Source organism: Myotis davidii, unplaced genomic scaffold, assembly GCF_000327345.1.
Source record: "Myotis davidii unplaced genomic scaffold, ASM32734v1 scaffold53, whole genome shotgun sequence".
NCBI lineage: Eukaryota > Metazoa > Chordata > Mammalia > Chiroptera > Vespertilionidae > Myotis > Myotis davidii.
Window position 1 is genome coordinate 6139372 of NW_006286140.1, and position 12514 is coordinate 6151885.

General features: G+C 38.2%; 1 protein-coding gene across 1 annotated transcript in view; it reads right to left on the reverse strand.

Moving 5' to 3' along the window:
- Positions 1-12514, reverse strand: part of KDM1B (lysine (K)-specific demethylase 1B) — a 51820-nt gene that overhangs the window by 30734 nt on the left and 8572 nt on the right. The window contains 2 exon segments of the mRNA XM_006757278.2: positions 817-882; positions 9977-10072. Of these exon segments, the coding sequence (XP_006757341.1) occupies positions 817-882; positions 9977-10072 (162 nt within the window).

The following is a 12514-nucleotide window of genomic DNA, read 5'->3' on the forward strand; positions in this document are numbered from 1 at the left end:
TGAAATCTAAGGTAGCTATTGGTGGAAAAATATCAGGGTCTCTGCCTGGAGAAGGATCCAACATTTCAGCCACCTGACCCTGCCAGTCCACACAGGGCGGACTAGTGGGAGGTGGCCCAGGCAGACCACTCCTGTCAAAGAGTAGCTTCTCTAGCCCTAGCTGGTGTGGCTCAGTGGATAGAGTGTTGGCCTGTGGGCTGAAGGGTCCCAGGTTCGAATCCGGTCAAGGGCATGTGCCTGGGTTGCCGGCTCGATCCCCAGTAAGAGGGGTGCAGGAGGCAGCCAATCAATGATTTTCTCTCATCATTGATGTTTCTCTCTCTCTCTCTCTCTCCCTTCCTCTCTAAAATCAATAAAAATATATATATTTTTAAAAAGGAATGAAATGTGTGAGGCTTCGCGAGCTGGAGACACTGTTCCCTTCCATACAGGGCCAGGACAAAGCAGTTACATCAAGGTCTGAATACACAAGAACACTTTCACAGCTGAATCTGGGCCAAGACCACCAAACTTTAGGCCCCTTGTTTTTTCTTGGAAGGATTCAAGCAGACTTGTAAAGTCACCCATGAAAAATAAGTATAACAAGCCTGATCTTTATCGTAAAGCGAGGTAGCAGTTTCTTCCTCTCTATTTCCTTTTAATGCAAAACAATATAACTTTATTTTAAGTTAGGGAGGATCGCCTATAACAACACTATTGCTAGCATTTTCATCATATCATTATCATGTTACATTGAAACTGTTATTGTCATTTACACATAGCGCTTATCATTGGAGAGGCAATGAACTCCAATCTAGAACATGCAGAAATACTCACTAGATCCTCTGGGAGGGAACAATGATCTGGGGTCTCGGGCTGAAAGGCAAACCAAGCGTTAATTAGCTTTACTTGTAAAATATAGTCTTCAGTAACAATTTACCTTCAGGAAGATATCCCTTTTCACCTTTCAGACTGGCAAAGAAAAAAGTGTGATAAACCACTGTATGCATGAAGCTGCTCTCACAAGAACATCCAGGTGGAAAGCTAAAGAAATAATAACTCCTGCCCGGCCGGTGGAGCGTTGACCTATGAACCAGGAGGTCAAGGTTCAATTCCTGATCAGGGCACATGCCTGGGTGGTGGGCTCAATCCCCAGTGGGAGGCGTGCAGGAGGCAGCCAACCCATGATTCTCTGTCATCATTGGTGTTTCTATCTCCCTCTCCATTCCTCTCTCTAAAACCAATAAATTTCCACAGAGAGGAAGGGAGAGGGACAGAGACTCTGGAGAGCAATGGGACAAAATATGAAACTTTTAAATGAACCATAACTTGGCATTATCTTGTATAACTGAGGATGTACATACTACATGTCCTGCAACCCAACCTTTGTTATATTTCCAGAGAGGCCCTCATACATGTGCACCAACAGGAGCAGAAAATGTTCAAAAGGAATGAATAGAAAAAAGCTAGAAAACAGAAAAAAGCTAAACACAACCCAGAAGCCCATCAAGAGTAGAATGGATAAACAAACTAGTCAAACAATGGTCACTATCTGGTGATGAGAACCAACAAACCACAACCACACACTCTAGCACGGATGTACTTGACAAGCACAACGGTGAGAGAAAGCAGCCAGACCCCAGAGAAAACACACGGCATGATTCCACTAACATAAAGTTCAAAAGCAAGCACAACATCTGTAGTGTTTTAAGTCAGAATAGCAAGGGAAGGAGGCTGTGAGGAAAAGCGGGTGCTGGGAGACTCGAGGCGCTGGTAAGTGTTCCATTTCTTCACTGGAAGTTGGCTAAATGGGGACTTTGTGAAAATTCAGAGCTACATGAATTTTCTGTTTGTATATTTCAAGTAAAAAGTTACCTAAGTAAACTGTAGATTGGCATATCATAGAGCCCCGCGGATCTGGGCCTTGGGATGTGCTCTGGAGAAACTTGGCCTGTGCCCTAGGAGAGGCTTGCACGAATGCTCACAGGAACATGGGGTGTAAGAGCCCCAAACCAGAAACAACGGTCAAGCCCGTGAACAGGAAAATGGATACATCGTGGTACAGTCACACACCGCAATACTATACAGCAGGGGAAATTAATAGCTCAGAGCTCTGGCATCAGCATGGGTGCATGCGAAAAACCTCCACATTGAGTGAAAACAGCAAGTTACAGAATACAAACAAGATGATACAATCAATGTATAGCCAGTCCAAAAGTAGGCAGAACTTTACACGCTGTTTAGGGTTTTGTAAATATGTAACAAGAAGCTGAGGAATAATAAATACAAAATTCGGAATACTGTGTCCTGGCAGTGAAGGGAAGATAGGGAAGGGGTGAGGGGTGCGCAGGAAGTGACAGAGGCTTTGGTAATAACCCTCAGCTTTTACAACTGCTGGATGCATGAGTGTTTGCTTTAATTCTTTTTCCCTTACACACAAATTATAAATCCTCTTTTGTGACTAAGAATTATTTCATATTAAAACAATGGTATGTTCCCTTTGACACAGAAATGTTATAACTAGGAATTGATCCTACAAATATACAGAAAAATGGCAAAGATATAAAGTTATTCATCACAGCACTGCTAACAACAAACGTTTAAAAGTCACCTAAATGCTCTCAGTCATGTGAAATACATCAGGTTACATCCACTCAGTAGAGTATTATGCAGGCTTTAAAGAGAAAGAGGTATTTAGGTCCTGAGATGGCAATATCTATAAGACATACTAAATGAAAAAAAGCAAGCTCCACAACAGTGTGCATAGTTTGCTTCCATTCTTTTTTTTTAATATATTTTATTGATTTTCCACAGAGAGGAAGGGAGAGGGACAGAGAGCTAGAAACATTGATGAGAGAGAAACATCGATCAGCTGCCCCCTGCACACCCTCCCCCAGGGATTTGCCCGCAACCAAGGCACACGCCCTCGACTGGAATCGAACCCAGGACCCTTCAGTCCGCAGGCCGACGCTCCATCCACTGAGCCAAACCAGCCAGGGCATGCTCCCATTCTTTTTAATTTTATTTTACAAATAAACCTTTCCAGACTTTGTCCTTGACTGAATACCAAGCTGAAAACCAAAGGGACTCTGAATCAATAAACACCATTTAAATAAATATTTCAAAACTTCAGGCTACAGACAGTAACAGCCTGGAGCAGTAGCTCTCAAGGGACAATTTGGGGATGGAGCGGAGGGGGGAAGAAGTGTAAAACATGATACTCTACTTAGGAGCTGGCATTTAAGAAGACCTTCAACTTTAAGAGGGTTTGGAAGGAGAGAAAGGCAATTAAGTTTTCAAAAGCTTAAGGAATCTGAGACCTCTCAGTCCTCCTGGAAAAAAGTTCTTGATGTTAAAATACATTCAACTACGTGATGCATCAAAATAAAGAACTTGCGGTAGAAGGAACTATGGTGAGAGAAATTGTGGGGAGTATTAAAGCCAGTAAATACAGAAGCAAGAGTACGCAATGGAGGGATGATGGTTATGGAAAATAAAGGGTACATTTACTCTGACGGAGTACACTCAACTAAAACACGAAACACTAACAAAAAGTGGGAGCAAGGACAAGGGGAGGTGGGCTAACGTGTGACGTAATTCCCTTTTCCCACTTTCAGAGCAGGGTGTGAATTAATATCTAAAATTGAAACATGCAACTGAAACAAAGTGATTCTACTACTATTTCTAGAGATGAAGAAATAATTATCCTCTGTTCAACAACTTCTTATTTCACTTTGGCTTCTTTTGCTGATTTCAAATTTTGCTGTAGCAATCATTTTACATAAAGCCAGCATGCACAGTAAGTACTATTTCTTAACATGGGAAGTTCTCAGCCAGGGCTTTTGCTTGAAATACATGAAGATGAAGATATACTGTTTAATAAATCTCATTTAGTATGGTTATTTCATGATGATGACTGCATGAGTTTTCTTTTGTTATCATCTTTGTCCTTTTCTATACTGTTTGACTTTTTCAGTAATGAACATGTATCATTGGTCTAAAAATAAACTCATTCTAAAGAAGAATTCAGACTTTTCAAAAACTACTTAAACTAAAAAAAATGGAAAAACTACATCCCCCCAAAAACTCAAATAAACAAAAAAAGGATATTTTGAACAATTAGTAGAAATGAAGTTAAAGTTGTACATTCCATTGTCGGTAGGTAAAAGAAAGGAAAGGATTATGTATACTAGTAATTCCAAATGATAATTAAACTAAAGCTAGTCAAAGCACAATTCAAAATGATTTTAATATAAACTTTCTATGTAAAATTTCCAAATGATAATTAAACTGAAGCTAGTCAAAGCACAAATCAAAATGATTTTTTTTATAATATATTTTATTGATTTTAATCGATCAGCTGCCTCCTGCACATCTCCTACTGGGGATGTGACCGCAACCCAGGTACATGCCCTTGACCGGAATCGAACCTGGGACCGCTCAGTCCGCAGGCCGACGCTCTATCCACTGAGCCAAACCGGTTTCGGCAAAATGATTTTAATATAAACTTTCTATGTAAAATTATACCCAGTATTTAATAACACACATTAGTAAGCAAGTCATCCCAAAATATTTTAATTGTTAGAATAACTGTTTAGAAACTTCAGAAATAGGTTGAATGAAAATGGCCCAGAGGCTAATTGCTATTAAAACAGTCTACCATTTTTTGCTACTCTTGGTTGAACTCTCCTTTACACATTATAATGAAATGCCACTGAGTCTACTTTTGGCTTGAGAAGTAACCTTGGACACAGGGCCTGGTTAAACCCAGTGCAGCCCTGACATTATTTCGGCAGCCTCCCCTTTGCCACACAAGCTCGCGCACCTTCATTCCTCAAACCCCAATTCCCATCAGCGCACTCAGCCTGAAAAATGAATCACCCACCGCCTCAGTGTCAGCCCTTCCCATTGTTTTCTCTTCTATCCCTCAGGCCTTCTACTCTGAAGACTGCGCTCAAGAATCAATTAAAGGCCAAACTGAAAGGTTTCCGGACAAGATTTGTTCAATCCAGGACCCTGGTCCCAGGCTTAGATCTGTGCTTCCTACCCTTCACTCCCAAATTACCAGCATCCAAAATAAAAACAAGGCTATCACCATAGAGCTCGCTGACATTAAAAGGAGAATAAGGGAACAGCGCAAACAACTTTAAGTTAACAAATTTGACAATCTAGATGTAATAGGCAAATTTCTTGGAAAAATACATCCACACTCTAAAACGGGTAGAATAAAACCACCTACATTGTCATGCATGTTAAAGAAACTGAATTTATAATTTTAAAACTTTTCACAAAGAAAACTGACCCAAATTACTTCGCTAGTGAATTATACCAAATGCTAAAGAATAAATATCAACATTACCGAAACTCTTTAACAAAATAGAGAAGAGGGATATACTTCTGGATTCATTTTACGGAGCAGCATCACTCAGACAGCAACACCCAAGAAGAACATTACAAGAAAAGAAAACGGTCATCATGAACAGAGATGCCAATATCCTTAACAAAATATTAACACACTGAATCCAACAATTCATTAAAAGGATAATACATTAAGAACAAATGAGATTTTTTCCAGGAATGTGAGGTAGTTTCAACATTCCAGAATTCGTCTAATTCACCACATTTACAGATGAAAGAGGAAAACCGCATGGTCCTCATACAAGATGTAGAGAAAGTATCTGACAAAGTCCAACTTCCATTCATAATACAAAGTTCTCAACAAACTAGGAACACAAAGGCACTTCTTTGATCTGATAATAGGCATTTGTGAAAAGCTACAGCCAGCATTATACATAATGATAAAACACTGAACACATTCCTCCTGTGTCAGGAATAAGACAAGGATGTCTACTCTCCAACTTCTATTCAACATGGTACTGGTGGTCCTGACCAGGGTAGTAAGGCAAGAGAAAAAAGAGCAAAAAGATGAGTTTTTTAAAAAAGCAAAACAGACTTTATTCACAGTTGTTGCAACTATAGAAAACCCAAAGGAATCTACAAAAAGACCTATGAAATTTAATACATTTAATAACTTAACAAAGCCTCTGGGTATAAAATCAACAAATAAAAATTGTATTTCTATGTCACTGCAACAAACAACTTGAAAATGAAGTTAAAAATAAATTCTACTTACAATCACAGGAAAAAAACACACAAAATATCTAGAAATCTATTTAACAAAAGACATCCTCAATGAAAATTAGAAAACACTGTTGGGAGAAATTAAAGACCGTGAGAAGATGGAGAGATACACTTGCTCGGGGTCACAACGGGGGTTGAAAATGTTTTCTGTAAAGGGCCAGGTAGTAAATGGTAGGTTCTTTGGCTGATATGGTCTCTGTCACAACCACTCTGCCACTGCAGCATGAAAGCAGCCACAGACAATACATAACGACTGAGCAAAGCTGTGTTCCCATAGAACTTTACTTTCAAAAACAGGTGGGGGTAGGCAGATTTGACCCATAGCTTACTGACCCATGGATTAAAAGACAGAAAAAATGTAATGTCAATTCTTCTTAAAATTATCTATAGAGTCAACGCATGACAAAAAAAAAAAAAAAATCCCAGAGGCCTTCTTGTAGATATTGACAAGCTGATAATAAAGTTTATAAGGTAACATAAAGAACCTAGGATAGCCAAAATAATCTTGAAAAACAAAAACACAGAGGAATTTGCACTACGTAATTTTAAGACTTATTATAAAGATACAATATTCAAGCCAGCTGAGTACTGGGGTAAGAATAAACGAAAAGATCAATGGAACAGAGTCCAGAAATAGACCAACATGTATGGCCAATGGACTTTTGATAACAAAGCCAAGATAATTCAGGGAATTAACAGTCTTTTCAACAAATGGTACTGAACAACTAAATATTTATATGAAAAGAACATTGAATCTTGACCTTTACCTCACATAAAAAACAAAAATTAACATGAGATAAGTGACCTTGATGTAAAAGCTAATACTAAAAAGCTCCTCAAAGAAAACATATGAGACTATCTGTAAATTGAGAGGTAGTCAATGATTTCTCAGAAAAGATACAAAAAGTTCTAAACATAAAAAAATGAGTAAACTAGACGTCAAACTTAAAAACTTCTCATCAAAAGACATTAAGAAAATAAAGGGGTAAGACAAAAAGCAGGAAAAATATTCAAGATTATATCTCATATCCAGATTACTTAGCAACTTCTACAAAACAAGCCTAATCTTTAAAAAAGTTTTAGACAGATACTTCTCCAAAGACAAGGTATAAATGGCCAATAAGCATATGAAATGATACTTAACATCACTAGCCATCAGAGAAATGAAAATTAAAATCACAATGACATACCAGTACATGCCCATTAGAACAGCTAAAATTAAAATTAAAATTTTTTTTTAAAAGAGTAACACCACCAAATGTTTCAATATGCTACAACTGTGGAGAACCATTTAGCAGTTTCTAAAATATAAATTCACCATCTGACCCAACAGTTCCACTCCTATGTATTTACCTTTAAGGAATGAAACCATAGGTCCACCAAACACACCTGCACAGAATGTTCACTACAGTTTTATTCATAATAGCAAAAAAATTAAAACATCACAAATGCCCTTCAGGGAAAATAGTTAAACAAGTTGTGGTATTCCACACTCAGCAATAAAGAGAGCAGACAAAACTCTGGTAAGGATCAGAACAGTGATCCGCCTCTAGTGGTAGGGAAGGAAATAACTAGAATTCTAAAAAGTATATCTTAATTGGGTACTGGTTACACAATGTAGACATTTTCCAAAACTCAATAAAATGCATTGAAGATCTGTGCATATATTATAACTCAATTAAAAGAAAGATGCAGCCCGGCCAGCGTGGCTCAGTGATTGAATGTCGACCTATCAACCAGGAGGTCATGGCTCGATTCCCGGTCAGGGTACAGGCCAGGGTTGCGGGCTCGATCCCCAGTGTGGGGTGTGCAGGACGCAGCCAATCAATGATTCTCCCTCATCATTGATGTTTCTATCTCCCTCTCTCTTCCTCTCTGAAATCAATAAAAATATTTTTTTTAAAGATGCAATTTCACATATATTAAAAAATGATCTCTCTGTACTATAAGCCTTTAACCTTTAAGTAGTTAAGTTGTATAAACAGCCTTAAAAGATGTGCCAAACAGAAATATGTATTCAAATGCATAAAAAAAGTCCTAATACAGCAATTTTCATTTCATGGAACACATAAACTAGTTACTAAAATCCTGCAGCACACCAAAAAAAATTTTTTTTTTGCCAATCTGACAAAAAAATTGGTATAATTTTGATTCATTCACACTGGACGGCTATTGTTGTGTTGACTGTTATCATTTTTTTATTTGACAATCTAAGGGAAAAGAGGTCTGTAACCCTGACTAAATAGTCAAGTATTGCATGTTTTAAAAATTCTTGCACCATACCAGTTGAAAACTGCTGTTTTAGTAGGATAAATTATTAAGAGTAGTTACCTATTAGTGTGAAAAGGAGGAAATGGTTAAGGAGGGCTTTCATTTTTTATTTCTGTATTATATATATACATACACACACACACACACACACACACACACATTTAACTTACTTTTTTAAAACCCTGAGATTATATTCACCTAATACTTATGTAAAATTTAAAATAATACCAATATAATTCCTAAATGTCCATACCCTATTTCTCAACCATTTCACTTAGCAAAATTTTCCAAATGTTTACAATATTTATAAGTTGCTTTAATAATATTTATATCTTAACTCCCAGGCTTTAAAAAACTTGATCATAAACTTTATAAAAGTTTTCATTCGTTCTTTTATGAGAAATATTTGAACTAAGAAAATATTTTGCAAGTGATGATTGTGAATATACCAAAAACTATGGAATTGTATATTTTAAAATTGTGAATTTTATGACGTGAATTATATCTCAATTTTTTAAAAAAAGTATTTTACTCCCAAGATTATGACTTCTAACATTTTTTAAAGTACTGAAGAAACCAGGGACATTTGTGTAAATCAATGCTTTAACCCATTAAAGCAATTACACATTTTAAAAACTAAGTAACTGCCAAATATCAAAAATACCAGACACCTAGTGCACGAAATTCACGCACATATATTAAAAAATCACCTCTCTGTATTATAAGCCTTTAACCTTTAACCCTGGCGCATTGAGGGGGGGTTCCTCAGTCTGGCCTGCACCCACTTGCAGTCCGGGACCCCTCGCTCCTTACTACCTGCCTGCAGTGGAGGCGGGACAGGCTCCCACCACTGCCACTGCACTCACCAGCCATGAGCCCGGCTTCTGGCTGAGCAGTGCTCCCCCATGGGAGTGCACTGACCACCAGGGGGCATCTCCTGCATTGAGCGTCTGCCCCCTTGTGGTCAGTGTGCGTCACTGAAACTGGTTGTTCCACTGTTCAGTCGATTTGCATATTAGGGTTTTATGATATAGGACTAGAGGTCCAGTGCACGAAATTCATGAATGGTAGGGTCCCTAGGCCTGGCCGGCGATCAGCGCCGATTGGGGCCTTCTGGCTGCTGGCTGGGGCCTTCTTTCCCCCCACTGCTGGCTGCTGGCTGGGGCCTTCCTTCATTCCACACTGCTCCCTGGTGGTCAGCGTACATCATAGCAAGCAGTCAAACTCCTAGTCGGTCGAACTCCCAAGGGGACAATTTGCATATTAGCCTTTTATTATATAGGATTTTCTTTTTTCTTTCTTTCTTTCTTTCTTTTTTTTTTATATAGGATTTTCTTCCTTTGTCTCTATTGTTGGTCAGAGTAGCTGCATAATCTTACTCCAGCCAATGAGATATAAATAGAAATCTACTGTTGGAACTTGCAGGAAAGCTCCGAATTAAAGAGGGAGAGACTCAGCTAGCACAGCTCTATTGCTCTTTGACTCTCCCAGCTTTACTGCTTAGAGTTTGGACAGAACGGCTGATGGTGCAGCAACCATCTTGTAGCAGAACTAGAAACAACAAGACTTCTTTGGGCAACTACACCAACCCTGCTCATTAGGTCTTTGCTATCTGTGGAGTAAGCTGGATTTCCTTGGTAAGTTGCCTCCATTTTCCACACTCGGGTTTTGTACACTGAACCTAAATGGAAAGTAACATGTCAAGGTCGATCACCTGGCTAATCTTGAGCCTGCATTTCTCTCCTCCACCACTCACTTTGCCGTCTTTGCCACATGATTTGACCAACCTTCTAGTACTTCTAAGTACTTTTCTTCTCCCTTGCATAACTATTACCCATATAACACACTTTTACCCCATAATTTCTGATTCAATACTAGCTCAGGCACCAAAAAAGTGCAATAGGATCTGATGACTAGTGTTGTCAGAAAGGTTTTCCAGCTCTAACCTAAGGAAATAATCAGTGTTAAATTTAGTTACAGTGAGTCACAAACTACACACTAAATGCAATGTGGTATCTTGGATAGGATCCTGAGACAATAAAAGACACTAGTGAAAAAACTGATGAAACCCATAAAAAGTCCATAATATAGTTATTGGTACTGTATTAATGTTAATTTCTTAGTTTGACAAACAATCATGGTGTGTTAGATGATAACATTAGGAAAAACTGGTAAAGAATATCTGGGAACTCTCATTATTATTTTGTAACTCTTTCGTAAATTTAAAATTATTCCAAAATAAAAAGTTTATTTTTTTTCAAAAGCATGCAGATATCCATATGCAAAAGAATGAAACTGGATTCCTATTTCACACATTTCCAAAAATTAACTCATAATGGATCAAACACCATAATGTAAGAGCTAAAATGATAGAACTCTTAGAGGGAAAATTAGGAGAGTCAATCTTCATGACCTTAGATTTGGCAATGGATACTTAGATATTATACCAAAAGCATATGCAACAAAAGAAAAAATAGATAAACTAAACTTCAAAATTAAAAACTTATGTGCATCAAAGGACACTATCAAGAAAGTGAAAAGACAACCTATAGGAGAAAATATTTGCAAACCTAATATCTGATAAGGGTTTAGTATCCAGAATAAAGAACTCTTACAACTCAACAACAAAAGACAAACACCCAATTTTAAAATGGGCAAAGATTTGAACAGATATCTCTTCAAAGAAGATATACCAATGGCCAACAAGCACATGAAAAGACACATTAATCATAAGGGAAATGCAAATCAAAATCACAGTAAGATACTACTTTATACCCACTAGAATAGCTAGAACAGCCGTGGACAAACTACGGCCGGCGGGCCGGATCTGGCCCGTTTGAAATGAATAAAACTAAAAAAAAAAAAAAAAGGCCGTACCCTTTTATGTAATGATGTTTACTTTGAATTTATATTAGTTCACACAAACACTCCATCCATGCTTTTGTTCCGGCCCTCCGGTCCAGTTTAAGAACCCATTGAGGCCCTCGAGTCAAAAAGTTTGCCCACCCCTGAGCGAGAACAACAACAACAAAAAAGGATGGGGAGACATAAATTGGCGAGGATGTGGAGAAATTTAAACCCTTATCCATTGCTGATGCAAATGAAAGATGCTGCAGCAGTTGCTAAGGAAAAGTTTGGTAGACCCTCAAAAAGTTAAACATAGAATGTGACCCAACAATTTTATTCCTAGATATGTACTGAAATAATTGAAAACGGGTGTTAAAATGAATATTTGTACATAAATATTCATAGCAGCACTTTTTGGATAACTAAAAGGTGAAAGCAACTGCTCATGAACAGATGACTACATAAATTAAATTTGACAAATTTATATAATGGAATATTATTCATTCAAAAAAAGGAACAAAGAATTAACATATTCTAAGACATGGATGAACCTCAAAAACATTATGGTTAGTGAAAGCCAGACATGAAAAGCCACATACTACATGATTCCTTTATATAAAACATCCAAAATAGGTAAATTCATAAAGACAGAAATCAATTTAATGTTTGCAAGGGACTAGGGCAGTGGTCGGCAAACTCATTAGTCAACAGAGCCAAATATCAACAGTACAACGAGTGAAATTTCTTTTGAGCGCCAAATTTTTTAAACTTAAACTATATAGGTAGGTACATTATTATTAACTTAATTAGGGTACTCCTAAGATGGCCTTTGCTAAAAATGTCCTCAATCTGACTGAGGTACATTCGCTGAGGTCAACTCCTTCCAACTCTCCCATCCATTCGTTTTGTATACTTGTTTCGTCTATCTTTTGTCACCCGCGCACTATTTGCAGACGCAACTAGCACTAACCACTGCACAACGAGACTGCTGACTGACTGGCTCACTCAACTCGTGCACGAATCATGCGCGCCTCCCCTGTGCTGCATTTCCACAGCCCACCTGCGCCTGCACTGCATCTCCTGTCACCAGACCGACCGCCCGACCAACCAACACCTCCCACGTCTTCTAACGCAGGGGTGGGCAAACTTTTTGACTCGAGGGCCTCAATGGGTTCTTAAACTGGACCGGAGGGCCGGAACAAAAGCATGGATGGAGTGTTTGTGTGAACTAATATAAATTCAAAGTAAACATCATTACATAAAAGGGTACGGTCTT